General features: G+C 43.2%; 1 protein-coding gene across 1 annotated transcript; it reads left to right on the forward strand.

Annotated features, from left to right (window-relative positions):
* The first annotated feature begins 860 nt into the window (after positions 1 to 860).
* Positions 861 to 26,643, forward strand: nbr1b (NBR1 autophagy cargo receptor b). The gene is made up of 23 exons (XM_070847756.1): positions 861 to 1,077; positions 7,258 to 7,320; positions 8,041 to 8,059; positions 8,163 to 8,185; positions 8,651 to 8,839; positions 9,676 to 9,753; positions 9,862 to 10,127; positions 10,683 to 10,808; positions 11,766 to 11,969; positions 12,570 to 12,729; positions 13,971 to 14,054; positions 14,244 to 14,429; positions 14,614 to 14,730; positions 16,092 to 16,167; positions 16,457 to 16,567; positions 16,726 to 16,902; positions 18,271 to 18,573; positions 22,059 to 22,269; positions 22,477 to 22,728; positions 24,501 to 24,610; positions 24,792 to 24,870; positions 26,084 to 26,177; positions 26,407 to 26,643. Exons 1-23 carry the CDS (start codon positions 976 to 978, stop codon positions 26,578 to 26,580), a joined length of 3,204 nt encoding a protein of 1,067 aa, XP_070703857.1. The 5' UTR covers positions 861 to 975; the 3' UTR covers positions 26,581 to 26,643.
* Positions 26,644 to 27,693: the final 1,050 nt, after the last annotated feature.

A 27,693-nucleotide genomic window follows, 5' to 3' on the forward strand; every position in this document is an offset into this window, starting at 1 on the left:
ACATTTTATTTTTACATCTTTGTCCTGGGGCCCTTGAACAGGTAGTCCAGCCATGCTCTCAGAGCCCGTACGACATTGACGAGGATAATGTTCTTTAATGTTCTCTTTTCAAACAAGTATGAATAAAAGATCAGTAACAATAACTCTGATACACAGGTTTCAGTTCAGGACTTTCATCGTCTCCCTTTCATGTGAAATACTGAATACTTTACCCCTCAAATAGTTATTATAGAACCATGTAAGAAGGTTATGTATATGTATGTATATAAATGTATATGTATGTATATAATGTTGCTGAAAATATAGACATTAGTGTCCACAGTCCACACTACAGGTGCTCCAACCACAGATTAAAGAGATTACTGTACCCTGTTTACTAAAAACAGATTAAAGGACTAATCTGAATTTTTCAGTGGCCTTCAGAAGGGTTTGAATAGATTCTTGTGAGGAGCTAAAATACAATCTGTTTCAGGACAGTTTAAATTTCACATCATACTATTGTTGCTGTAAATCCTACTGAACACCTTTTCTGTTTTATGAGCACAACATGTGCAGAGAGGATGTGGCTTGTTTAATTGCACTGCGTTTGATCAAAATGTCCTGATGCTTGTGTGGTTGTGTTTTGGTTGAGAGGAAACACGGATCATATGACCAGCGGATCCTGGACGGCGGATGGAGGAGCTGCAGCCCGGTCGGAGGTGCTGCTCTGCTGTCCTCCAGCGGTCCTGCTCCGCGTCGGGCCGCGCTGCTTTTGTTTTTCCGCACTAGCGGAAGTTGCGACCTTTGTTCCGGACACATGGTGCAGGGTGGGCGTTCCCAGGACGCTGATGTAAACACAAAATACGCCTCATCCCCCGTCGGATAAGACACAGTGGAGCGAATTGGCGAGATTAAGCCGAATATCCCTTGTTGGTCGGGGAAAACGCTCCGTGTCCGTCGTGTGTAATATGCGTTAAAGCGCAGACGGCCGACGCCATGGACTTTTACATCAATCTGAAGGTGAATTTCAGGGGAAATTCCAAAAATTTCCTCCTGTCGGGATCCGAGACCAAGAGCTGGGAGTCGATGGAGGCCATGGTAAGAGAGGGCAGAAGCACCGGGCCCGATCCCCCCACCGAGCACCGAGCACCGCGCACACAGAGCGGTCCGGCTGCTGCTGCTGCTGCTGCTGCTGCTGACCTGCTCTCACACACTCATTTACTGCGTCTCTGCACGCTGGTGGTCAGGATGACATTGGTGTAGCACATCGGAGGGTCATGTTAACCCTTAAGGGAACAGCCCACCAGCTCCACATATGCTTATGGCAGACAGATCGTGCTGAGTGACACACGGTAGCATCACATTTACTGTAGCCACATACTGTGTGTGCGCTGAGGGAGTGAAGTGAGATGTACAGCTGTGGACGCCTCCATCAGACTGACAGGCTGCCTCAGAGGACAGGGAGGTGGGTTAGTAACACCGCAGTCCTTGCAGGACTACTACAGTGGGCTGTCGTCATGGAAACTAGTAACTGGTCTGAGGACTTCGGATCCACCATTTGAAATGTGCTCCTCTGGTGTGTCAGCTGGATGGAAACAACATCAGTCAGGTTCACTGTGAATCAGGGAACTGGATTATTATCAGAGGCACATTATGAAACAGAACAATAGTAGATATGCCTAATCCCATAACACTGCTACACACTGCTCTGTTTAGTCGGAATGGGCTCATATTACACACAGGCTTTTATTTAGTGTACTGGATCATATTGAAGACGTCTTCCTCCTCTCACACCTGCTCCTGTTTTAATTTGCTGTTGATGCACAGTGATGTCGCTGGCCAGCCTGGTGGTGTAGTGGTGTCTTCAACTGAAGCAAAAGTATAACACCACCCCGAAGAATACGCTGCTATTTGGGGGGAAAAAAATATGTACTACCTGTAGGTAACAGTAATGAAACACTGGCAGCTAACAGTTACAATCATGGATGGATTACTAGTCATCTCGCTGCTACTGTTGTATTAAACTACAGCCATCCATTGGATGCTCCCATGAAGCTGGCGGGCTGAGGAATGACAGCAAGAGGAGGGCTGTTTGCTGAAATACTGTAACATCATTAGCTGCAGCCTTGTTCTGCAACACTGACAGACACACAGACACTCATGTGTTTAGGCAGGTATACTGTAAATGACTGTATTCTGTATACCTGCGTACATGCACCACTACACCTCTGGGCTAACCCCATTTTGTGCTTCTCATGTATCACCGTTACACTAAAGTCACAGCTAAGCACCTGCTTTTCTGTAGATGAGATCAGATGGTTAGATTAGACTTTAAAGATTGGAAGTATCGTCTTAATTTCAATGCAGTTTACCTTACTGTGGTAAACTGTGGTACAAGGAACAAACTGGATATACTTGTTGATTAAAAATACCATAACATATCGTAAATCTGCTATTAATTTACTATTGAATGCCTCAGTCCTTACATAATGAAACAGACATATTATTATGTGTATTATAAAACAAGGATTTTTCAGTGATCCCTGAAGATCACAGTGATAGCAGCATGTCAGCATGCACCATAGCAGTACCTGCACTGACCCACTTGAATGGAACGCAGCCAATAAGTTAGTGTTTCTATTGTCAAACAGTTGGGCAGGTTAATCCAATTAACTTCACTTAACTAGTTAGTCGGCCAGAAAACAAGCAGCAGACGACCAGGATTATAAACCACTGGGAATATGTTAGTATTCCTATCTTAAACCTTTTTCTGTCTTTTCGGTGAGCTTTGCCCACATGAATGTTCCTAGTGTTCATGAAGAGGTGCGTGTTTGACAGATTTGATCATTATCAACACTCCCAAATGTCTTACGGCTGTGTGTACCCCTCCATTTGTTGGTAAGTTGTTGTTAAATGTTACCATTTACTGAGGTGAAAAAGATAAAATGTACCATGCAGAGCTTGATTGTCAGTAGTTGCAGTGCAGGACTTGAAACAATTATTATTTTTGAAATATCATTTAATCAGACCTGCACTAACGACTCAGAGAGTCTTTGAAAACATGTCTCTTTCTTAGGACATTTCAATTAGATAGATAGATAGATAGATAGATAGATAGATAGATAGATAGATAGATAGATAGATAGATAGATAGATAGATGGATAGAAGGTTAAATGACCACCACCATGAATACAAACAAATAAATAAGCAAAATAAAAAATGTACAAAATGTTCCAGGTTTTGCAGGTAAATAAATACAAAATGTAATATAGACTATAAACAGTACCAGATGTAATGTGCGAGTAAAACCAAAGTGCAAGTTAACAGTAACTGTAGTGCAAGTTTAAGGAACCAATTAAAGTATGAATCCAATGCTTTGTCATGCTTTCCATGACATTTTGCTGGCATTTTTTTGTTTGTGGTGTTACCCCTCTGACATTTAAAAGATTGAACTCATCCGGTAAAACGTGTGCGTAACCATGATCGTGCTGCGTCCAGAGTCTGAGTGCCAGTGCTCGGCGAACAAAGAGGAGGCCATTGTGTACAGTGTGTGTCTGTAGGCTCTGTAGACAACAGACTCAGGCTGCGTCTGCGGTTGTCATTGAAAAGCACGTGGCTGATGGGTCACCATGGCAACACAAGTCACATTTTAGGCAGCTGGACTGTTGTTGAGCTGTCACCCAACTGTTAGCAATTAGTGTGCATAGATGAATATACCACAAGGCAGCAATCATAGAGGAAATGCACTACGGCTAGCGTGCCTTCACTTTCTACTTCTTTCTGACACCATTTATTGTCTGTTACGACAATGAAATGCTTCATTACATGATTTATTTGTTACTGAATTATAATTTTCCTCTTTTAAGGGCATGGGTGTCTTTGTAGCTTTGAAGATTGGAGAGAATTCAGGTAAAACAAACTCAGTGAATCCAGGTTTCCAGGCTGTAGGTCCTCAGCGAGGTCAGGATGAGTTTAACCATCCCTGGCTTCCCTGTTGATTAGGCCGAATAGACTGTAGGGAAGTGTTTGTGTGTGTGTGTGTGTTTGTTTACAGTGACTTGGTCAAACCCGCCAACAGGAAGGCTCAGTGAGGAATAAGCAATACGTTTAGCTGTTCTGTCAGGAGTCACAGGTGAACACAGACTGGCCTACTTTCAGTTGTTTGACAGGGAACAGGTTTACTCCTGACATCCTGCTGGGAAAGTTGAATAAAGTCAAACAAAGCAACGCTCACATAATCAGTCGCACATGTAGAGTCAAACGATCTCTTGATGCCACGAATCGTACACCTGAGACTTTCTGTCCTCGAAAGCATTCATGCTGTAGCATTCAGTTGTTTGGATGAGAGGAGCTTCAGGCGGAGACGTGTTTAACTGACTTCATGTTCTTTTTAAGCACAAAGAGGTGTTACCGCCTGAAGTCAGCTGCTCATGATGCTCTGTGCTGCCACTGCTATTGTTTTCCCATGGAGAGAACACCACCCTTTGCCACCAAGTGCTGCGCTTCAAATGATTACAGCGTAGATAGCAGCTCTATGTGACGTAGCCAGAAGCGCCACAAGCAGTGGAGGTAGAGAGTGATCAAAAAAACATCTTCTGTGTCCCCCGAACTTCATAAAAATATATCACAGTCGTCAGATGAGGCTGATTTGTGGGTAGGCATGACTGCTAGTTCACTCAAATTCATTCTAGTTCATTCAATGCTAGCATTCAGTGCTAAAGTTAGCTTTGCTGGTTATGTACCTTAGCTATTGTCAAGCAGAAGGTGACAGGGGCTATGCTAATCACAAGCATAGCTATATAAACTGTGATGGCAAAATATTATATTACCTGCTCTCCTTTGCCCCCACGGCCTGCAGCCTACCACACAGTGAGCGAAGAGGACATTTCTTATCATGTGAAGGCAGCTCTCCATCTTACTGCTGCTGCTTTTCTCAATGTTAAACAGTTGCTTAATGCTCTGCTAAATGCTAGTTAAACAGTAATTCAACATATAGCTAAATTGTACTTAAATGTTTTGCTAAATGCTTTATGTCTATCTAAATGCCAAACTATAATTTAGCATCAAGTTAAAGGGCAGCTAAATGTTTTGCTAAATGCTGAATGTCTATGTAAAATGCTAAACTGTAACTTAGCATCAAGCTAAAGGGCAGCTAAATGTTTTGCTAAATGCTGAATGTATATAAAATGCTAAACTGTAATTTAGCATCAAGCTAAAGGGCAGCTAAATGTTTTGCTAAATGCTGAATGTCTATGTAAAATGCTAAACTGTAACTTAGCATCAAGCTAAAGGGCAGCTAAATGTTTTGCTAAATGCTGAATGTATATAAAATGCTAAACTGTAATTTAGCATCAAGCTAAAGGGCAGCTAAACGTTTTGCTAAATGCTGAATGTCCTGCCCAATGCTTAACAGAAGTTTATCTTTTAACATTTAGAGAGGCATTTAACTTTTAACTGTTACTATTGTAACAGTAGTAGAGAAACATCATATAATGAATGATCTGTCAGTAATGTACAATACACAGCAAAATGTACTTTAGATGAGCTAAGATTAGCCACCGTAGGCTACAGGTCATACCAGGTTAAATAAGGCTGTAACAGCAAAACCTGGTGCAGCAGTGAATTGAATTGAGCAACAACATGTTTGATTGCTTATGTGGAACAATATGTTATTCCTGGTCACTAAAGTTATATAGTACGCTTTAAATAAAAACAGGACAAAAGTTTGACAAACTGGGTTTTTGGAAATGTCAGGAAATGCCACACTGAAAGTCACTGAGCGCTTCAGTGCAACCAATTCTACCCAATACATGTGCCAGTGGACATTAGGCTACACGTGTGTATGCTGGAGCTGAAGCTGAAGCTGGTGTTTGCCATGGGGGTGCTGAGGGAGCAGAAGCTAATTATGAGTCAACAAGCTGTAACCTGGGGCTTGTGCTGCCTTCACATAATGCCTGCACAATGGGAAGAACAGGAAAATGTCATATCATTTTTACTGGTTGTGTTCACACCTTTAGTTGTTTCCACAAAGTGAGAAATTCCAGACTCGGTTGCTCATAATTACGGTCTGAACAATATGATTTGAACATGGCATTGTGGTGCTAGGCTCCACAATGTGACTGTGTCATTTTTATCTGCAGATAGGTAGGAAAGTTAAATAGGAATGCAGAACAAGCTAAGCAGTAGTGCTGATTTTGCCTTTGAAATGTATATGAACATGATAGAAAAGTTAATACACTGATGGAGATTCCAAGGCCACTGGCTGCTTGTCATTTCCCCATTTCAGACAGCAGACACATTTATTGCAGTCATCCTTGTTTTGAGGAGACAGCACATCTGCTCCTCCAGTCATGATCAACAGCACAGCTGCAAGACCTGGAAAGTACCTGGAACTTACATTTGGGCTCTACTCCGGACGTGACACTAAATGGAAGCCAAAGCAGAGGAAGACCTTTGTCATTGATTTCATTTTACCATGTGTTTTGTGGAAAATGGTCAATAGTGTCTCAATGAGCCTGAAGCCACAGAAAGCTGGAAAGGTGAAAGATCAGACGACCCGTTTTTTCAATTAGTGACATTTTAAACAGCCAGTGTCAAGAAAGAAGGTGAAACATGGGCTTGGATCCCTGTACCTTTTAATCTACTCTATAGCCTGTCTCTCCACAACAGCCTCGGACAGTTCATTTGTCTAAGTGCTGCTGAGTCACACATGTCAGGCTTCACTTTGAGTTGTTGCTTTGTCTGTGAGGGAGGTGCAAGTGGGTCTGGTGTATAGGTTTAGCTGTCTGTTTTTCATTGGAATTGCTGAATTACACATGCAAAATGAGCTCTTACTGGTTCGTGTGGAAGCATAATGAGAACAGAAGGGAAAGTGAGCCTATGTAACAAGAGTGTGAATGGAGCCCACTCCCTGAACACTGCTTCCTGTGGCTGAGCAGGGATGAACACAAGCCACTGAGTCATCTAAGAGGTCACCTTTTTGATGGCAAGGGCTGACACACACACACACACACACACACACACACACACACACACACACACACACACACACACACAGTCTCTTGGCAAAGAGAAGAAACATTACAGGAACACCCCCCATCACCACCACCACCACCACCTCACACACACAACTTATTCTGAGCCACTGAGTTCGTCCTACTTGAAATGACTGTTAGGTCTGAAAATGTGACCACTTTATTTATGCGTGTCATCCAAAAAGGACAGCTGAGCATCATCCTGACCCCCATCATGTCTCTGTGTTTGTGTTTGGCGTGCAGGTGAAGCGTTCGTTCGGCCTGTGCAGTCTCCAGCTGACCTATTTCGATGAGGAGAACGAGGAGGTGAGAGACTCCTAGTTGTCACCGTGGCTTTGTCTTATTTGCTGTTTTTACACTTTACAGTAAGGCTGGGCAGTATCACCTAAAATCAGGATTTATTATACATTTCTCCTGTTAATGATGATGATAAACCATATATGAAATGATGTATGAAATGAACCCAAAGCTAACTGTATTCAGGCTATAGGAATGAACTTTTCGAATAATCAGTATGGCAAAAAAATTGGGTCCATAATGTCAGTTTTGGTTAAGTTTTGATGAATTGCCCAGCCCTACTTTACACTACTTGCTTTTCTGTAATTTCTACAGGGACACTTCAGCAATTAAGTATCGGACATCCTTAAAGTTGGGGGAATTACAAAAGGTGCAACAGGGACCAGAAACATTCTGGGTCCCCAATGCAACTCAACAGCATCTTTCTTTAAACCCTCTCTACCTCTTAATGCTCACGTGTTTGAAACTCTACACCCTCAATTTACAGTCTGTTATATATTTTATAGTCTAGAGACCCAGCTGAGATAAGCATCACAAAAGACAATGTGCAGCTGTTTCTCAGGCTGAGTAGTACTCCTCGTGATGACTAAATTGAGCTTCACATTCCAAAAAAATGGTGGAGTGCCCCTTAAATTGTTAAAACTGTATCACTGAACCAACAGCAAAGTGACATCGCAGTGGAAATGTTGAAAGATTTGCATAAAGAATCTTTCCCCTTTCTTCTTCCAGGTGTCCATTAACAGCCAAGGTAAGCAGTCCTAAGACACAGTATGCTAAACAAAACAGAACGCCCTGTGAGATGCTGCATTTTAATGTCATGTTAATAAAGACTGTTTCTGCTTTTATTCCAGTGGAGTATGAGGAGGCCTTGAAGGTAAGTTATTTGAATGTATTTATGCGAGAGAAAGACTTACTGTACAGTACATCTGAGCTCTGCTCATATAGCCCATGGTGACATATGGTTTGTAATTAGGATGCCCCCTGTGGAGGGAAACCATATGACAAAAAAACATGATGACAATACCGAGTTTGAGACTTTATCATATGTAAGACTTGGAGAGGTGCAGTTCATCCATTCATTCTGTGCCACTTATCTGTATTCAAACCCATGTGGAAGCAGGCGTATCAAAGTAGAGTATGGCTACCTGACATAAGCACGACTGGTCCCAGCAAAGTCTGGGGTTTAAGGGCAGGTTTGGCCCATTTGGTTGTCATGAAGGGAACTGGTCTCAACTCTTGTAAAGCATTTTTCCTATTATCAGAAGAAAGGCACAGCTTAGTTTAGAATTTCATCCAAAAATAGCAGCAGGTGAGACTAACCCGTCCACTTTTTTCCCAGAGTGCAGCGAGGCAGGGGAACCGACTGCACATGAATGTGTATGAGACTCGGGGTCAGCCGGCGAGGGTCTCCACCACCAAGGCCAGCGGAACGGAGCCCAAAAGGGGCTTCAGACCGCCACAGCACTGCCCCGCTCTGGCCCAAGTGGTCAGCCGCAAAGTCCAGGCTGCGGTGCCGGAACAGGGCATGGTAACATCACAACACACAGCTGTTCATACAGGACACTGGGCGTTTCTCTGTCCATGTGTCATCATTTGTCATGATACCTCACCTGCCAGTTCTATATACACCTCGACACTGTACCCACTATTGTTGCAGCTACGATCATTCATTTGTACCCTCAGATTACTTTCTAAGGCACATAAAATATTTAGTTAATTCTATCAGACTGACTGTGTCCATTTTATTAGGTACCCCCAGTTAAAACCAAATAAATGCAACACACCTGCAATACATCCTCCTTCATGAAGGTCAGTTTGTGTTGACACTGTTTTAGAGAGGTGCAGACTGGACTGTATGGTCATGTGGGAGGTGCTGTTGTTTGTGCTGCTGAGAGGTTTGTCTGTTTTTCAGCCTACACTGTTTAAAATGGGTGTTAATGAGTAAAAAGGGTGTTAATGAAAACACCGGTTAGCATAAAACAGTGTAATAAGAATAACGTTGTTTTGCCTTGAAGTATTTTTTTTTTTTAATATTTGAAAGTAATAAATACAGATTAAAAAACAAACGGCAATGATTTGGTGAGGGCACATAAAGACTTGTTTAGGACTTGACAGACAAAGTTCAGGACTTGGGACTTTACTTGGGACTTGTTGGTCTGGGTTCTGAAATCCTGTCTCAGTTAAGGATGACATTTAGGATTTTTGCTATTACAGAAACATGTTTCCTAATTACATATATAAGGAAAAAATCCCCCAAAAAGCTTTATCTGAGGATTGGAATTTCCCCTTTCTTGATTTATATTCTTTACATTGACAATAATGCAGATTTTGAGATACAACTTTAATCCCTCTTCTGTCAATCAGGTGATCATGAAAGAAGTGAAGGGAACCAGAGAAGAAGACAAGACTCCTCCAGCCTGGTTCACCTCATACATGGAGAAGGTAAGAACAACCTGATGGAGATGACAGGTGTCTTTCAGCACAAGTTAGCCATTCTGATTGAGACTCTCCTCCCATCTTCCTCCCCTGTATCTCCCCCCATCCCTCCAGTTTAAGGACCAAGTGGTTCGTGAGGCGGTGGAGAAGATCTGCCGAGAGTTCTCTGGACAGTGCTGCATCCACAAGCCCCTGGGAGGAGGAGGAGGAGCAGGAGGAGGAGGAGGAGGAGGGGGAGGTAGAGAGGAAGCAGTAGGAGGAGCGGAGGCCCAGCAGGTCCCTGAAGTTTCCTCCTCCACTCTGCCTGGAGCTCCATCCTCCTCCACTCCTCCCTGCTCCTCTTGCAGGGGACAGACCACCGGAGGAGGCTACCAGTGCAGGTATGTGATGTCAGCAGCTAAATGGCTAATGGCTAATTCTACACTCTGGAATAGTAAATCACTAACCCATTATACTAACCACTCTGCTGCTCTCAGGTTCTCTGCTATAACACACATCAGTTATTTGTTTCAGTTTCAATTCAGCCATATTTTGACCACTATTATGCTACCGTTAACAATTAAGCTTCCATTAGAGAATATAAGAACAACATTTCCAGAAAATCAGCTGAAGAATTTGCTGCCTTGCTGTAATTTACATGTTATTATTGTTTCCGGTGTTAAAAGCTTTTGGAATGTTTTATCCTGTGTTTACGTGTAGTCAGAGATAAGGCTGAAGCTCTGCTTTCTCTTTCCATGCGTAATAGACCTCTGCTTGTCTCATCGGACAGTCTTGTGCTCTCTGGAGGGTTCTTATGGATTTGCTGCCTCTGTAGATGTTGAAACTCATGATGTCAGTTCTTCTGTGGGAATAACCCTTTCTTTCATTTTCTCCCTCACTCTCTCGCTCCCTTTCGATTGCCTGCGTCCACCCTCACTTCATCCTTCTCTGCTCAGTGTGTGTACATCCTGTACACTGTGTGAGCCCTGCAGTTTCTCCCACGATCCCAGTCACAACCTTGTGAGAGCCAGGACTCCTCTGTCCATCCCGGAGCACGGATCACCTGCCCCAGACCACAGCAGGTACCGCACCGCAGCTAAATTACAATTACTTTAAGACTGCTTCTATTTTTCAAATTTTCAAATATTAGGTATCTGCTATAGCTGGGGTTGATAGTGGCACATGTTAAAAATCAAAATGGGTTGGTAAGTAAGGTTGTAGTGTGGGGCCGTGTTTCATACTTCATACTTTTACTTAAGTAAGGGTAGCAATACTGTAATTTAAAAAGACTCTAGTGTAAAGACTATCAAATGTAAAAGAGCTCATTCTGCAGAAAGTGTATGATATATTATTGGATTATTATTACTGATTTATTTCATGGTTTTCGCTGGCCAAGCTGTAGCTAAGTTGAACTATTTACGTATTGCCAGATAGTTTGATTAAAGCACCGCATCATGATTTATAGTTTTTGTTCCAGGCAGCTTTCAGACACTTCTGTCAACAAATTATACAAAATATTTCTGACCTCTAGTGTGCCCTGAAGTAATACTATGACTAAAAATCACTATACAGCATGTGTTGGAAACTTTTAGATTTTTAAGTAAGTAATGTCTCTCACAGAAGGTCTGGTTCAGCCCCCCTCTAACCTCTGGGGCCTCTGGATTTTATACCTGCTAGGGCAGTTTGGTAATCCATCTTTTACTGGGTCTACCCTCTTTTGTTTAGGTAATTTGTTTGTACAGAAACAGAGGACTCAGATGTCTCAGGGGGATCACTGATCAATAAAGTAATCCCTTTTATTTCACCTGAGCTGAGCCCTGCCATTGCCAAATATCTATTTCACTTTTGAAATGCCAAACCTGTACATATTCTAAAAAAGGCTGTCTGTACCTTTGCCTGAATATATGGACTGAATATATGTATGTACAGTCAGGCTCCAGCCCTGCTGTTTTTTGGGGTTTCTATGCATGGCCAGCATCCATGTCTACATGATATTATCTTCATTTCTTTCCCATTTTTGTATGGCTGCTCCATTTCAGGTTCTACAGGCGAGGAGACCGCAGTTTCCGAAAGGCGGAGAAGCAGCGGCTGAAAGCAGAGAAGCGCCTACTGAAGGCCGAGGTCAAAGAGATCCGGAAACAGCTGAGGATGGAGAGGCGGGGAATACAGTGGAGCTCCCACAGAGATGGAAGCTCCTCCCCTGTCCTCCTGCAGCCCAGAGCCACCCAGCACAACAGCCCTGAGTAGGTGACAAGAAACGACATGGGAAAACTAGTTAGGTTGGTGTGCACACTAGAGAAAAAGAATTCATCTTCTCATGTCAGAGTAAATGAAGAAAATGAGTCTTAACTGGGTATATTTGTACCCCAGGGGGTAGCTCTGCAGTTCAGGATCCAGGGGGTTCTGAGGAAAGATTGTGGAGTAGCTCAAGAAATGTGAAGCAAATATAAATTACAGTTTAAATTAAAACATATCCTTAGGTTAAGTTGGTTAGAACGTTTTAATTAAGCGTGAAAGCTAAGGAGGAAGCAAGCACAGAAGAGGAAATAGTTAGCCAAGAAGTGGATACATAGAGAGGTAATAGGCAAAAGTAATTGTTTAAATGGTTAGCTTGGATAAATGCTGAATTAGCTAGAAAAATAACAGATTAAAAGTTACTATCTTAAAGTAATATGAATAAATTTATTAAATAAATGGTGGGGGGTACTGACAATACAGTGGGAGTACAACTGGAACTAAGGTTCATTTAAACCTGCTCAGAAGTGCAACAAATGATCAGCACTGGTCTGAACATGCCACGCTAGAGAGATGCAGGACAAAAGGACTTTTCATTTTTTGCTCAGGCGTCCGAAGCGTCCCTGTCCCCTGGTGGTTCCAGCCATGACAGCTGCATTTCTGGACGAAAACCTTCCTGATGGAACCCGACTGCGTCCCGGGACCAAGTTTATCAAGTACTGGAAAATGAGGAATACTGGAACTATCAGCTGGAGTGCTGATACTAAGGTAAAGACGTCATCTTTCATCATTTAAAAGAAAAGCAAATTTCAAATTTCATGGAAAAGCGTGGATCAAAAGGTGCCACCAATAAATGTATCTTTGGGAGAACATGAATATCCTCACCAAAATTCAAAGTAATCCGGCTAGTAGCTGACAAATTGTTAGTAGAATTTTTAATACTATGCTATGCTACTGGCTCGGCTCTTGTAATAGTGATGTTGGATGCTTGATCAGTCCACCAATGTGGTTCAGACTGAAAATATCTCAGCATATATTCAGTGGTTTGTTTAACTTTATCCTCGGTTTTAAGTGAAATGTCTCAACGATTATTTCATGGTTTGCCATACATTTACAGCCAAGCGTCTCTCCCCCGTCCCTCTGGCCCATCTAATCAAGCATCAACCCTCAAAGAACCACTGTGCTGTTAGCGTTTACAGGTCTTCGACTTGTGGCCGTTAACAGTCAAACAGTCAAATTGCGATAGTCCTTATTTAAAAATGGACTCCCCTGCACTTTTGTGTCAGTATAATTGACGACAAGGCAACTGAGGAATGTATGTCAAAATGTAACTCAAGGTGTTCCTGTTTAGAGGTATGAAATATGGGAGGAAATGTGTACATGTAGCTGCTGTGCCTGAGTTGTTACCACAGGACAACCACTGCAGTAGGAAAAAACTGTCTAAGAGTTAATACCTGGCAAAAGCAGGCTAGTCTTCGTAAATACCTTCATAAGTACCACTCTGTGTTCACCTGATGAATTTAAGTCCAATATTCTCTCTCTTTTAGTTCTGTTTTTGGTCTCCACCAACTCCTGAGGGTCATAGCTGTCTCTTTAGCCACTCAGTGCTCCACTTTGATCCCCAGCTTTTCGTGAACTCTGTCTGTTGCTACTGTGCAGGTAGTGTACAGTGGCTTCATCAGAGCTTTTTCAATGCAAACCGCTTCCTGCTGCAGCTGAACACATTGCAACGAGAGCTGTGACACTCAGCCAAAACAGTAAAGTTGGAGACAGTAAGACTAAACAAATTAGCTGAAAGAAGCTAAAAGGCTCCAAAGAGAACTGCAAAGTTGGTGATAATTCTCTGTAGACCCTTTACTACGAGTAACCTCTTGTTCGTTTAAAACAGTTGATTGGTGCAGCTTTAACAAACTTACTTCTGCTGCCACTTGTATTGTAAAAGGAAAGACACCACTGATATATACCACTGATAGGTGAGCATCTTATTTAGCCTTGTTTACTCCCTGCAGCTGAAGTTCATGTGGGGAAACCTGGCAGTGGGATCTGGGGACCGTTGGAGAGAAGTGTCTGTCCCCTTCCTCCAGCCAGGACAGGTGAGATGGCAACATGTTGAAAGTTTTCTTTTCCACACATCTTTGGAAAACACCATGAACTTGTCAGCTAGCTCATCCTTCTTGGTTTCACCTTGTAGCTCTGAATCACATTAGCACCATACTGGTCTTTCTCTTTCACTGTGTTACTTAGTATATCACTGATCCACGTTGTCCTGTCTGTGTGCCCAGGTTGGAATAGTGAGTGTGGCACTGTGTGCTCCCACTGTGGAGGGCTCCTACACCTCCCACTGGCGTCTGGCCCATGCTGGTGAGCAGTTTGGGCCCAGGGTGTGGTGCAGCATTGTGGTCGATCCTATGGCCCCTGCGCCCATGATGGCTGATGGGATACTGGTGTCACCCTGTGTCACACCTCAGGTAGAACGAATGGGCGGTTGAGTGAAAACAAGAATGTTATGAGGGCAATTTAAAAAATCAAAAAAATAGATTTATGGATGTGAGTGTGTAAATCAACAAACTACATAATTACACAAACACAGAGACATTCTGTAGATATGTGTGTGTGCAGTGTCTGCATGACATGATGTGGCTGTATGTGCAGGGGAAGAACCCAGTGGCAAAGGATGGAAAAGCCTGTGCAGCTTCTAGGGAGCAGCCATTGATGTCAGTGGACCAAGAAGAGTACTATATCCCCTCTGTTGACCTGCTCACTGCACAGGTAATAATCTGTAGTCATGACACTGCTGTACGCTTTACACCAAGGCTGCAACAACGGTTCATTTCTAGGGATGCACCGAGCCAACTTTCCCCCTCCCATACTGTTACTGACACCTAAAATTACATTGGTCAACAAAGACCACACACAGTGATGGAAAAAGTAATGAGATCTTTTACTTAAGTAGAAGTTGCTAATACCACTGTGTAGAAATATTCTGTTACAAGTAAAAGGCCTGCATTGACAATGTTAGTAAAAGTACAAAAGCATTTGCATCAAAATATACTTGAAGTACTAAAAGTATAAGGACTCATTATGCAGAATGGCCCATTTCATTATATTGTTTGATTATAATAATTGATACATTAGTGTGTAAGCATCACTTCAGTGTTGCAGCTGGTGAAGGAGGAGCTCATTTTAATGACTCTATATACTGCTGGGTAGATGAAGCTAATTAGTTGTTTTGTATTCATAATCTGAATGTGCAAGTAACAAGTAGCGATTAAGATAAATATAGTGCGGTTAAAAGGTACAATGTTTTCCTCTGAAATGGTATTGGAGTAGATGTATGAAGTAGCAGAAAATGGAAGTGCAAGTACCTCAGCACTGTAGGCTAATACACTACTTGAGTAGATGAACTCTCCACCACTGCACACACAGTTAGTGCTGTAGGGTGACTGCTGCTCAGATAGAGAGCAGGCAAACACTACAGCACTGTCACTGTGTCCACAAGGCAGATGGAACAAGCTTCACTGAGCAAAATCACCTGCTTCCACATCGTCTTACTAAAACCAGTGCATGGCTCTTTTATCCAATACCCACACTGACCTGCTTTACAGTGTAGTTCCACAGTTTAACCCCAGTTTCTAAAAGTGTAATTGCTAATTGCTCGACTCTTTCAACACACTTCCATTTCAAAATTAAGGCCTATTTCTTCAATTTGTATTTAAAGCTACAGTAAAATACAAAAAAACTGAATTATCAGTGTCAGAACTTTCTCTTCCTGTAAAACAATGTCATATTTTTGATGTCTCATGTTGAATCATGTAGTCAGACATGGTGAAACACACCCAGCACAAGTTTTCAGAGCCTGCGGTGATGTCTTTAGATGTCTTGTTTTGTCTGACCAGCAGTGCGAACCCTAAAGATTTTCAGTTTTACAGTGAGTTGCATCAGAGAAAAGAAGGAAATCCCTACACTGAAGCATGGCATATAAAAAAAGAGACACATAAAAAGTTCAGAATGGAAACAGCAGAGACACCCTGACTCTTAATCCTTTGTGTGGGACAAAACACTGCCTACATTTCCCATAATGCAGCTCCAAAGCATCTTTAACTAGCTATCTTTTCTTGCTATGCTCTCAGGATCTTCTTTCTTTTGAGCTGTTGGACATCAACATCGTCCAAGAGTTGGAGAGTGTGCCAAACAACACCCCTGCAGGTAAGAAGACTTCTAGGAGTTTCATTGTAGGTTCAGGAACTTTGAGCTCATACGATGCTGCTACTTTCTGTCCATGCTAACCTGCTGATATGTTAGAGAAGAGTGAAAAACAGACCGTGGGCCAGTACTCCGCTTACGCAAATACAATTGTTATTTTAGTCTTTTTTTGTTGCAGCTTCTATTGTAGTTCCAAATCAACCAGTGTAATGTGCTGGTAACTGTAGGGACGTGACATGAACAGACCTGAGGTCAGTACTTTTCCTGCCTCTATCCTCTTTTCTCCATGCAGACATGACTCCATGCATGTCCCCTCTGCCTCAAGATGGCCACCTGCAGGACAAGAGCAGTCCCTCTTTGGGTCTCATTCAGGAAGAGACTGAAGCCATCAATAGCATCATGGGTAATGGAGTTTCCTATTCATACTTTTGTTAAAACGACCTTGATGCAGTTTTGTGGATAGGTTGGTGAAAAGCAAATGAATGAATGAAGCATCTTTTCATTTTGAAAGAGATGAGGTCTATACATCATAACATGTGTCTGCCCATTACTGGTCCCCAGATGTCCCTCATGGGGCGGGATCTGCAGCAGAAGGAGGCGGAGTCCCGGCGCAAGAGGAAGGGGAGGATGACATCAGTGGGACTCAGTTTGTTTGTGAGACTGTGATTCGCTCAATGACCCTGGAGGAGGCCCCCGACCACGCCCCTCTAAGAGGGTCCCGTCCAGGGCCAGGTACAGGTCAGTCAGCAGGGGTTACAGGTCTGCAGCTGTCCTTTTAGACTCGTGACTGGTGTGGTGGTTTTTACATTGTTCGCAAATTTGATTCCAGTCTTGGTGGGTTTTTGATTGATAAGAACAAAATCAGAGAAAAATCAAAGTAATTGTGTCGACCTTGTGTTGTGAATATGTAAAATAATCCTCTTTCCAAAAGTGAACATTTTGGAATGTGAGACCACATATCTTCATGTCACAGTACTAGATATTTTGTGATAGAACCTGGGCATTTGTGTCCAGCAACTCATGAAATGCATTATGGGAAAGTAATGCTGAAAAGAATGAACTCCTGGGATGGTAGGCAGTCTTCTTACTCTTCAGCATGTAGCTATTTTCACAGCTTTGTTTCCACTGTACTTTCACAGGTCAATTGGTGAGTTTTAGATATATGTGAATATGTAAATTCTAATTCACAGTATCTGAGGTGTGTTCTGCCTTCTGTGTACATTATTAGCTTAGTGTACTTTGCTTTTGACCAGTAGTGCTCTGAATGCTTTAAGTGGGTGTCAACATTATGTTTGCTCATGTGCACATGGGCGATACGATACACAGTCCTGCTCAGGGAGTCACACGATCCCACCGGTTGTCAGGTGGCAGGGATGCAGTGCTGTGCCAAGAAACGCAGCATTGTCCCAACAAAGGCAGGACGTAGAAGACTGCTAGCAAGTAAACATGGATGTACACAGTGCTGGATGCCAACTTTAAAGAGAAATTGGCTTTGCATGTGTTATGTGAGTGAGGAAATGTCTCAAGGATACACAGTAAGTTTTGGTGAATAACACTGACTGTAAACAGAACATTGAAAACTCCACAGGGCACCGTTAAGGTGGATGTGAAGTAAGTAACAACAACACTATGCTCACACCAACATTAGCCTTGTGTGATAAGACGCTGCCTCCTCATTCAGTTGAGTGATGGCGTTGATGCAGCGGGGGGGGGGCAATGAAGAGGGCAGGGTCATCTGGAAAACACTTGATGCAGGGCAACATCATTCAGCAAGATGCTTCTGTGTGTTCTTTTGGTCTCCTGATACATTGCCTTCCATCTTGTGAGTTCAACCTCCCATAATGTGTATAATGAGTTATAATGGAAGAATTGCCTTTGGCTTTGTTGAAAAGTGAAATATTCTGTTAGAATCCAGTGTTGAGACATCGGCTGAAATACCAGTCTGTGAGTAAACTGCTGGCACTGAAATGTTTCGGCATCCATTTTTGATTTCTGTGCACAGCGCCAGCAGTATTTCAGATTGCATCTGCATTTGCTTGCATGTGAGTGAAGAGACAAGTATCCAGTAGAGTCTGTAACTGTAGTGGACTTCCTGTTTGCTCTCAGTGGTGCGTCCAGCAGCTCAGGGCGGCTCCTCCTCCTCCTCCTCCTGCTCCTCCTCTTCCTCCTCCTCCTGTGTGAAGAGTACAACAGTAAAAACAGAGGAGAACCCAGACAGCAGCCTCAGCAGCTCTATAACCCCCCTGAAACCACCAGCTACGCTGAAAGCTTCCCTCCCTCCCCCACTGAAAGCCTCCCTGCCTGCCCCGCTGTCTGTGGCCCTGATCCCGGGGCCCGGCCCCAGCTCAGCACCGACCCCGCTCCATGCTGCGCCCAGGGCCTCCACACTGCAGGAGCACACTACTTCAGGTGACTTACAGTGATTCCGCTGACACACCATTTCTTGATTTGACCATTTTCATGTGAGAGAAAACAGTGAACATTTGCAAGCACATTGTTTGACCTGGCAGTTTATTGCAGAGTCCAATGTCCGAGGACATGACTAGACTCCACTTGACCAAAAAGTCAACTAATTCACCGACAACTGTGTCTTTTTTTAGTCCAAGGTGACCAACAGAGTGGTGGCTCTCCTTTAGTCAAACAATTTTAGTTGCTCCACTTCAGTTCTTGATCCGGACCTCCAGTATTTAGAACAGGTGGCTCATGAAAAATAAGGTGTTCCAAGTAAACTATTTAGATGAGTCAGGTGCATATTTAATCAGCATTCCATTTCTACTGCTCATCTCATTTTTTAAGATTTTATCTGTGGGTGTAGGCCAGTATTTACTCTGCATTTGAACATTTGTTACAGATGAAATGCTATGGAAGCCCACCCTCGTCCCCCTCAGGGATAATGTACCAAGGGAGAGAAACATGACCATTTTGCTTTTAAATGTTATAACATTTATTTGACAGTCATAATTACAAATGCTTTAAAATGCATTTATTATTTCTGTAAATTTACAGAGAATTGAATCAAATTAAATTAGATTTACACTCACTTGATGGCAATTTGTTTGGTGAGCAGAACATTATGACTCTAGGACATGAAACCTAAAGTCTGGGACACGGACTGGACTTCATAGCTTCATAGCTAAGACTTGAGACTTACTTCTGACTTGCAAAACAATGACTTTGTCCCACCCTGGTTTATCGCACAGGCCTGCAAATCATGCACTGGTTGGTTGGATCTCTCATAGACACCGATGCTTAAATTTCACCCAGTAATACCTCTGTGAAACGTTTCAGTGCTGCCACCTCACACATTGACCACAAAACTCACAGAATTTTCATTTTGCACATTTTCATACACTCTCACGCTACACTTCCATTTTCTCACGCAGTGAAACACAAATTTAGAATTGATAATGCCACACGGTCCGACAGTGTGTCCGTGTGCACTGCTTCCTGTCTAATTGTCAGTGGATTGTAGATGCATTTTTAGTCCATAAATCTGTTTCTTCTGGAACACCAGATAACAATACTGACAGAGGCAGAATGTGACCGAATGAAACAGGATGCAAAAAACAGGATGTCGGCCATATTGGATTTTCCATGCATTTTTGGCGATTTACAGGGGACGTAAATGAATGAACTAGTCCGAGGGGGTTGAAGCGAATGACTTCAAACTTGGTGAGCTGGTAGAAAAAGCATCAACGATGAAAAGTTATTAAAGGTCTCTATAAAACTTTAACGGTTTGGGCGTGGCGAGCTGTCAAACTTCAGTGTCTCGCCATGACTCGCCATGAAACAGGAAGTTGTTAATAATTTGACTGTACATGATCCAATCAGCACCAAACTTGACATGTTTGATAAGAGTCCCGCCCTGAAACGTCTTCATGTTAATATTGATTCACAGTCATAGCGCCACCTGGTGGCGACAGGAAATGCTATGTTTTACGCTATTATGGCTCAAGACCAGCCAGTTGATCAGATCCACTTCAAATTTGGTCAGGAAAGCCTCAAGACGTTGATGTTGGTCTGTAGTGAAAACTGTGAGTCTCCATCAAAAGCTGTTGCCGTGACGACGCAGCGAATTACGATAATAAAATTTCCTTCGCCATGAGCGTTTAAAGTGCTGTAACTCCACTCTACAAGGTCTTATCTTCACCAAATTTATACCGTTTGATGACTGTCCGGCTCTGAAGACATGTATATGCCAATTTTGAACCATAGTCATAGCGCCACCTAGTGGCTAGGGGAAGTGCATGTTTTATTCTCGGACGTCTTTCTCTCAGCAGGTTAATCACAGCCATATCAAATTTAATCAGTGGAGAGAAGAGGGTCTGCTGAACACGTACAGGTCTCTAACTTGTGAAATGAGAAAACTGGAGCAGGTTAGAAAAGTCTTAGTTTCTGCCTCCCTCCTCCACTTTGAGCTCTCAGTTAACATGGCAGTCAATGAGGCAGTCGGTCGGCACTCCCGTCGCTCCGAGGCTCGTAGTGGGAGCTGCGTACGCTTCTGTGTGTTTTGAGTTACATCACTGTGTCCACAAGGATTTTTCCTACGTTTTGATGTATAAATTGTGACTGTGGGTGAAACGGTGTGGCCGCAAGAGCGAGTGAAAGGCAAAAGTTTCTGGCGATTTTTCCGCTCATCTCCACTCTAGCGATGACATCGCCCACTCTAGCCCTGAACATTCCACCACATACACACTCGTGTAAAATGTGAAAAAGGAGGGAAAAACTTTTCATTTTCGAAAGGTGACCGTGATGAAAGGGTGAATGGCACGAAGGAGGTTGAATGATGGACTGAAAGAGGACAAGATGGTGAACGTTTAAACTCCAATGGGGTTTCTAGCTAAAAGTATGAAGGAGCTATAAGGGCTTGAACTTAGTTGAAGAAATGGAAATTTGTGCTGTAACTTGACAGTCTGAACACAGTCCCAGTCTGAAGACGTCTACACACTCATTCTGAACTACACTCATTGTGCCACCTGGTGGCAACAGGAAGTAAGACTTCCGTGCCAATAATCATTTCATTTGCATGAAATTTTCACAGTGTAGTCAACACTTCATATACTGGAATATAGGACGTGATTACTGACTGTTCTCTAGCGCCACATCGGTGACACAGGAACTCCTTCAAGCACTGTCCAAAATGCATGAAAATTTGGAGCCACATGGAAGGGTCAGAGTCCAGCAACAGGACGAAGCCGCCGCACACCCCGACGTGCGCGAAGGTGTGAGGGCCCTCCAACGCTGCTTGCAGCTTTAATTTGGTGTTAAGTTGTTTTTTACATTAAAGGTTATCAACAAATATTCTTCGTCATTCTCTTCATGGATGACCTTTCTGATTTCTTCAGTGGCCTCCTGATCCAGTTAGTATTGGACTTGAGTTTTAAAGGAACAGTTCAACTTTCTTGGAACTACACTTATTTGCAAAAGTGAGACATCAGTCTCATTAAGTACAACACAGGAGCCAGAGTCAGGACATGGTGGAATCCGCTGGAAACAGCTGGTCTGGCTCTGACTGAAGTTCAATCATATACCTACCACTATATATGTTTGTTGGTGAACAGCAGCTGGGAGCAGTGGCTGTATCCTGTACCCAGAGACACTATACAGAAGTGCTGGGAGGGCAGACAAACTGCTATTTACGAAGAAAATAATTCTATCATGTACCTGCTAAGAACGTATTAGCATGGGATTTTGGGAAAACAAAATGGTATTGAACTCTTCAGAATGGCTCACAGCTGAGGTCCAGTGTGTGACGACCGAAGCAGCGAATCAGACTTTCAAGCATAAGGTTATCCAAAGAGTTGAAAAAGTTTTAGGAAATTGTGACGATGACAGAAACTATGCCTCGGCTGTGTCAACTGAGAAACTTATCAGTGTTCTTGTTCCCGACACAGTTGAAGGTGAGGCGTCCCACATGGAGAACATCTGTGTGGAGCCCAGGGTGAAGGAGAGAGAGAAGGAGCCAGAGGAGGAGAAGGAGAAAGAGGGAGAAGAGAAGAGGGAGGGGACGAGGAGTCGCTCCTCTTCCACCTCCTCAGAGGATTACATCATCATCCTCCCAGACTGCTTCGACACCAGTCGGCCACTGGGGGAGTCCATGTACAGGTATGTGACTGGCTGTGATAGAAAATCTGTCATAATATAATATGATATGATATAATATAATATAATATAATATAGTGTAGTATAGTATGATATAATTCATAGAATATCCATGAAACCAATGTGAATTAGATTATTTTGAGGAAGGACCTCTAATATGGCTGGAGGGTGTATGTGGTCACACTCATCCCCATCCTTGTACCATTGCAGCTCTGCTCTGTCCCAGCCTGGTGACATCCCAGCCAAGACCCCCACAGACCCAGAGACTCTATCTCCAGACGACCCTAACAGTTCCACCTCAGAGAGGCAGCTGGGAGAGCTGGATGAAGCGTCCGCAGCTTCAGGGACGGGCATGTCAGGCACCAGCAGCGCCAACGACATGCTTTGCACATCTCAGACACTGGACGATGAGCCGCTGACCCCTGAAGTGGTGGCACCACCTAAAGCCATTGTCACACCAAGGTCAGTATGAAGGGTGGGAGACAAACACAGCACAACTAGGCTGTAAATATTCATCTCAGGCCATTATTTGAAACAGGCTAGTATTAGAGATATATATACAGTGGCAAGAAAAAGTATGTGAACCCTTGAGTTAATTACCTCAAAAAAGCTAAATGGAGTCAGGTGTTAGCATACCTGGAGTCTAGTCAAAGTAGCTGGACTAGAGCTACTTTGACTGAGAAAAACCACTCAAACTTTTTGAGTTTGCTCCGCACAAGAAGAACCAGTCTACAGTCTACAAATGAAGACACTTTGGGACTGTGGCTACTCTACCAAGAAGTGGGCGCCCAGTCAAAGTGAACCCAAGAGCACTGCATCATCATGAAAACATCATCCCAACCGTAAAGTATGGTGGAGGAAACATCATGATTTGGGCCCGCTTTGCTGCAGCAGGGCCTGGCCAGCTTGCAATCAATGAGGGGAAGATGAATTCCCAAGTGTATCAAACAATTCTTCAGGATAATGTGAGAAAGTCTGTACGTCAGCTGAAACTCTGTAGGAGTTGCAACAGGACAATGACCCAAAACACCAGAGCAAGTCCACAACAGAATGGCTTCAGAAAAACAACATCCGCCTTTTGGAGTGGCCAAGTCAGAGCCCAGACCTCAACCCAATGGAGATGCTACGGAATGACTTGAAGAGAGGGGGGGGGGGTCAACCAGTTATTAATTCTAAGGGTTCACTTACTTTTCCACTACCATTTTGAATGTTGAATGAGTGTGTTCAGTAAAGACATGAAAGATCAGAATATCTTTTGTGTTATTATTTTTGGCACATTATATTAATCAATCCCCTTCACTTATATGAAGATCAGATCACATTTTATGACAAATTAATACAGAAAACCATGAAATTCCAAAAGGTTCACATACTTTTTCGTGCCACTGTAAGTACATTTTATCTCATTATAAAAAGCCTGATTGTCCTCTGATCAGCTCCCTCATCACTTCCTCCATTTCTACCCAGTGTCTTCATAGATCCAATATAATTTACATTTCTACAGCACTCATCAGTACAACAGTCACATCATACTCACCACTCTGCTGCTCTCACTGTTCCCTCACTAATTATTTCCCACAGCATCAACTTTCTTTGATTGTTGACAAGCTACCGTCAATGAAAGGCAGCATTCCTTTATAGATGTTTCACATGAAAAGCATTCCAGTGGCTCAGAGGGTATAACCTTGGTAACTGCTTAATGACAGTTGCTGAGATAGATAGATAGTAATATGAAACAATTAGTGAATGAAAACAGTATTTGTGATATTATGACAGCATGGATGTGTCACTGCTGGAACTGGTGCTGTGGAATTATACATTATGCTGAATTTTACATGTGAACTATTGACTTTCAGGTAATTCCAACCCCCTAAATAATGACCAGTCTTCTCGTTATAACACTTGTCATTATGTTGAAGATGTTTGTTTACACATCCAAGCAGACACAGTGCAGCATTAGCATTCATTAGGAGTCAGAGGTGTGTTTCCCTCTGCTGCCGAGCAGGCAGTGTACAGTAGCGTTATCAGAGCTATTGCAGGGAGAGAGGGAGAGAGAGGGATGACATGTAACAAAGGTACAGTACGTGGTGTTTGTTTTAACCACTCTGCGCGAGGACACCCCAGTGCAGCTTTAATTTCAACCTTTTTTTGTGGTGGGGTTTTTGGGGTGCCCTAATGTTTGTCGCACTGGTTCTAAATACTAAATGAAACATGTCGCTCCTTGTGTTGTGCAGTCCAGAGAGCAATGGTGAAACAGATGTGGAGCCCACTGCTGCTGCTGCTGCTGCTGCTGCTGCTGCTGGAGAAGGAGCAGAGGGCTCTGAACTTTATCAAACTGAGGATGGTGAGCACATCACTATACCACTCTGTCAGGCTGTACTGTTAGCTTCTTCCTGTTTATGGTGATGCTGCTGAAGTGCCCCACACATGTTGCAGGATGTGAACACAGGCTGTATGTTTTATTTCTGGGACTGGAAAGACATGTGATGAAGTAGAGTATAATGTGCTGTGTTGTCGTCCCACAGCCCCTGGTCCTGAGCACACTCAGGCAGATGACACTGAAGCTACTGAAGACACGGAGGAGGACAACCCTGAGGACCCCAGGTCACACACACACACAATTCTACTCAAACATGTCTGCATCAGTGTGTTCTGTAAAACAAAACACAGGTCATTTAAAAAGAAAAAATTGCGTATAAACAGTTTGAATAAAGGAAACATCATCACATGGTGTAAATGAAACAGTGTAGTTCTGTTGGATAAACACCAGGTCACACCACAAAGTGGTCTGTGTGTCTCTGCACTATATTTAGTGTTAAAGTGTGGTGGTTGCTAACCTCTAACACACTAATTAATAAAACTGGATGGTGACACACAGTTAATAAGCTATACACTACTCACAAAAAGTTAGGGATATTCGACTTTCCGGTGAAATTTATGGAAAATGTAAAAAGTGAATGCTACAGTGATATTATATCATGAAAGTAGGGCATTTAAGTAGAAGCATGCAATGGTAGTTTCTTCATCTTAAACAATTTATTGAAAGAAAAGCTAACAACAGTGGTAGGTATACCACAACAAAAAATGTTCAGTGTCTCAATAAATTGGGATGTGGCCAAAGGACGTCCACTCCTCTCCTTTCTGTGACTCTTCCAGTCTCTCTGTATCTCTGTTACAACCTCCTGATGACACTCTGTTTGAAGCCTCGCAATGGCGAGGTGCTGCTGATCAACTGTTAGGTGTCGTCTTGGTCTCATGATGTCAGAATGTGAACAGCATGATGAGGAGGACTGTTTAAATACCAATTCTAACTGAAGCAGGAAATGTATTGGTCAATTCATAGATCAAACCTGTTGTGAATGTTGCTGTTAAGCTTCTTGTTAGAGAACAGCAACTGGTGCAAAAAGTACTGAGACACTGAACAGTTGGACATGTGCATTCAAAAGTTTAGAGAAGGTCACATTAAGTTCACCTGGAAAGGTTAGAATGCATTTTAGGTTCATCCTGAAATTTCACCTGAAAGCCGAATATCCCTAACTTTTTGTGAGTAGTGTAATTGCCGTCTGTGTTAAAGGTCAGGATGACTATCATGCAATGGCATTACATATGTACTTCACTGCTATGAGTGAATCCATCAATCGTGGCAATCCCATTGAATGAGTAGATCTCACTGCTGATCTTTGCTGTTTGAAATGCTGGTGTGAGCAGGCATTAACTGTCTCATCTGGGGGTTTTATTTCTAAGTTGTTGATGCTGTGAATGTGTTTGTTGTCTACAGGTCAGCACTCTGAACATAACCTCTGTTGTTTCTCCTCAGGCACCCAGGCATCACCAGCGGCCTGGTGAAAGGAGCTCTGTCAGTGGCTGCTTCTGCCTACAAAGCCCTGTTCACTGGACAAGGCCCCACACAGGTTAGCTAGCACTTCATATCCAACTGTTCATCTCACAGCTCATGGCTTACATCTCATTCACTGTCCTCTTAAAGTGGTCAAACTAGGGATGTCCCAATCAAGTTTCTTTGGCAATGATCCCACTGTAGCACACATAACTTGGTCCGGTCATACAGTGTGTTGCTGGGCAGTTGGTTTTCTATAATTAGTAGCAGGTGTCATGAACTGATGAGCTGTTGATCCTGTGCAGCCCCCAGTGGATGCCTCCACCCAGGACACCATGATGGCCGTGCTGGTGGAGATGGGTTTCGGGGACCAGCCGCTGAACCAGCGACTGCTGAGCAAATACAACTACAACCTGCTGGATGTGGTCAACGAGCTCGTTCAGATGACCGACAATGACTGGTACTCTACACGCTACTGATGACAGAGAGAGAGAGAGAGAAAGAAGGGAGGGGGGGGAGTGAGGAGAGGGGAAAAAAAGGAGAGAGAAGGAATTGAAATACAAGAAATTCTGGATGAAAAAAGAAGAGGAAGAAAGACTGGAAGAACGGCAGAACTTCACCTCAGCTCATCTACCTTTTTCCTCCCTCCTTCTGCCCAGCTCTCCTCTGATTGGTCCAGTTGGACGGAGATCATTCCTCTCTATGACCATACACAGAGGGATTCCAGCAAACCCTCTGGGATACTGTACTACACCAACAAACACCCACTGTCTGTAGTGTTACTTTAAGGTTAGGACGCCTTGGAGGAGCTATGTGTAGCATTTAGCATTCCCCAAAATGACGACCAACATATTCCGTTGTGCTCCTTCAGAGTGCAAAGAGGGCATTTCTCTGTTTGTTTTGCAAAGCAAGTACAAAAGTTGATCAAATCAAATATGTATTTTAATGTGACACAGTATGCTCACGTGAGGTTGTGTCACCTTAGAAAGCGAAACGGTTCCACTTTGTGCTGTAAAGTGAGAGATGCCAGATGCTATACATAGCGCCTTCCTGTTTTGCCCTGTGACAGAGATGAAGTACAAAGCAGCGAGATAATATCAAGTATCCACATTTGCACTGAGAAGAGTAGTGAGGAGATCCACATCACTTTGGTAATTAGCCGTGTAGTCAGACACGTGTTCACATGCTGGTCAGTCACAGGTTGAAAGTCAACACTGAAGTTATGGTGTGCTTTCGTCATACACCAAACAGCTCAGAGCGCTGATATACTTGCTTTTAACGACGTGTGTGTGTGTGTGTGTGTGTGTCGCCAGACTTTCCTCAAGATGAAGCTACGCCCACAAACAAGGATGTGATGTAAAGGTTAGCGGCGGACGCTGTTTGGGAAGGAGGGAACTATCTTTCTAATGCCTCCAGTTGTGTTTGGCTGTTAAGGGAATTGTTCCAGAGTAGCAGCAGTTTTCTGACACTGTGATGAATGTGAGCCTGAAGCTGAAAGGTATTCAAGGTATTTAAGACTCTTGATCAGCCAAAAAGCACACATTCCCCTCTGGTTGTTTTACCAATTCACAGTTTCTCCTCTGACTTTTCAG

The sequence above is a fragment of the Pempheris klunzingeri genome, chromosome 17 (genome assembly GCF_042242105.1).
Source record: "Pempheris klunzingeri isolate RE-2024b chromosome 17, fPemKlu1.hap1, whole genome shotgun sequence".
Taxonomy (NCBI): domain Eukaryota; kingdom Metazoa; phylum Chordata; class Actinopteri; order Acropomatiformes; family Pempheridae; genus Pempheris; species Pempheris klunzingeri.

Bases quoted from the DNA above. Each gene is read 5' to 3' on its own strand.
- nbr1b (XM_070847756.1), top strand. From the start codon at position 976: ATGGACTTTTACATCAATCTGAAGGTGAATTTCAGGGGAAATTCCAAA. The intron at 12,730-13,970 runs GTAAAGACGTCA...TACTCCCTGCAG, and splicing joins GCTGGAGTGCTGATACTAAG to CTGAAGTTCATGTGGGGAAA. The intron at 22,729-24,500 runs GTCAGTATGAAG...TGTGTTGTGCAG, and splicing joins AAAGCCATTGTCACACCAAG to TCCAGAGAGCAATGGTGAAA.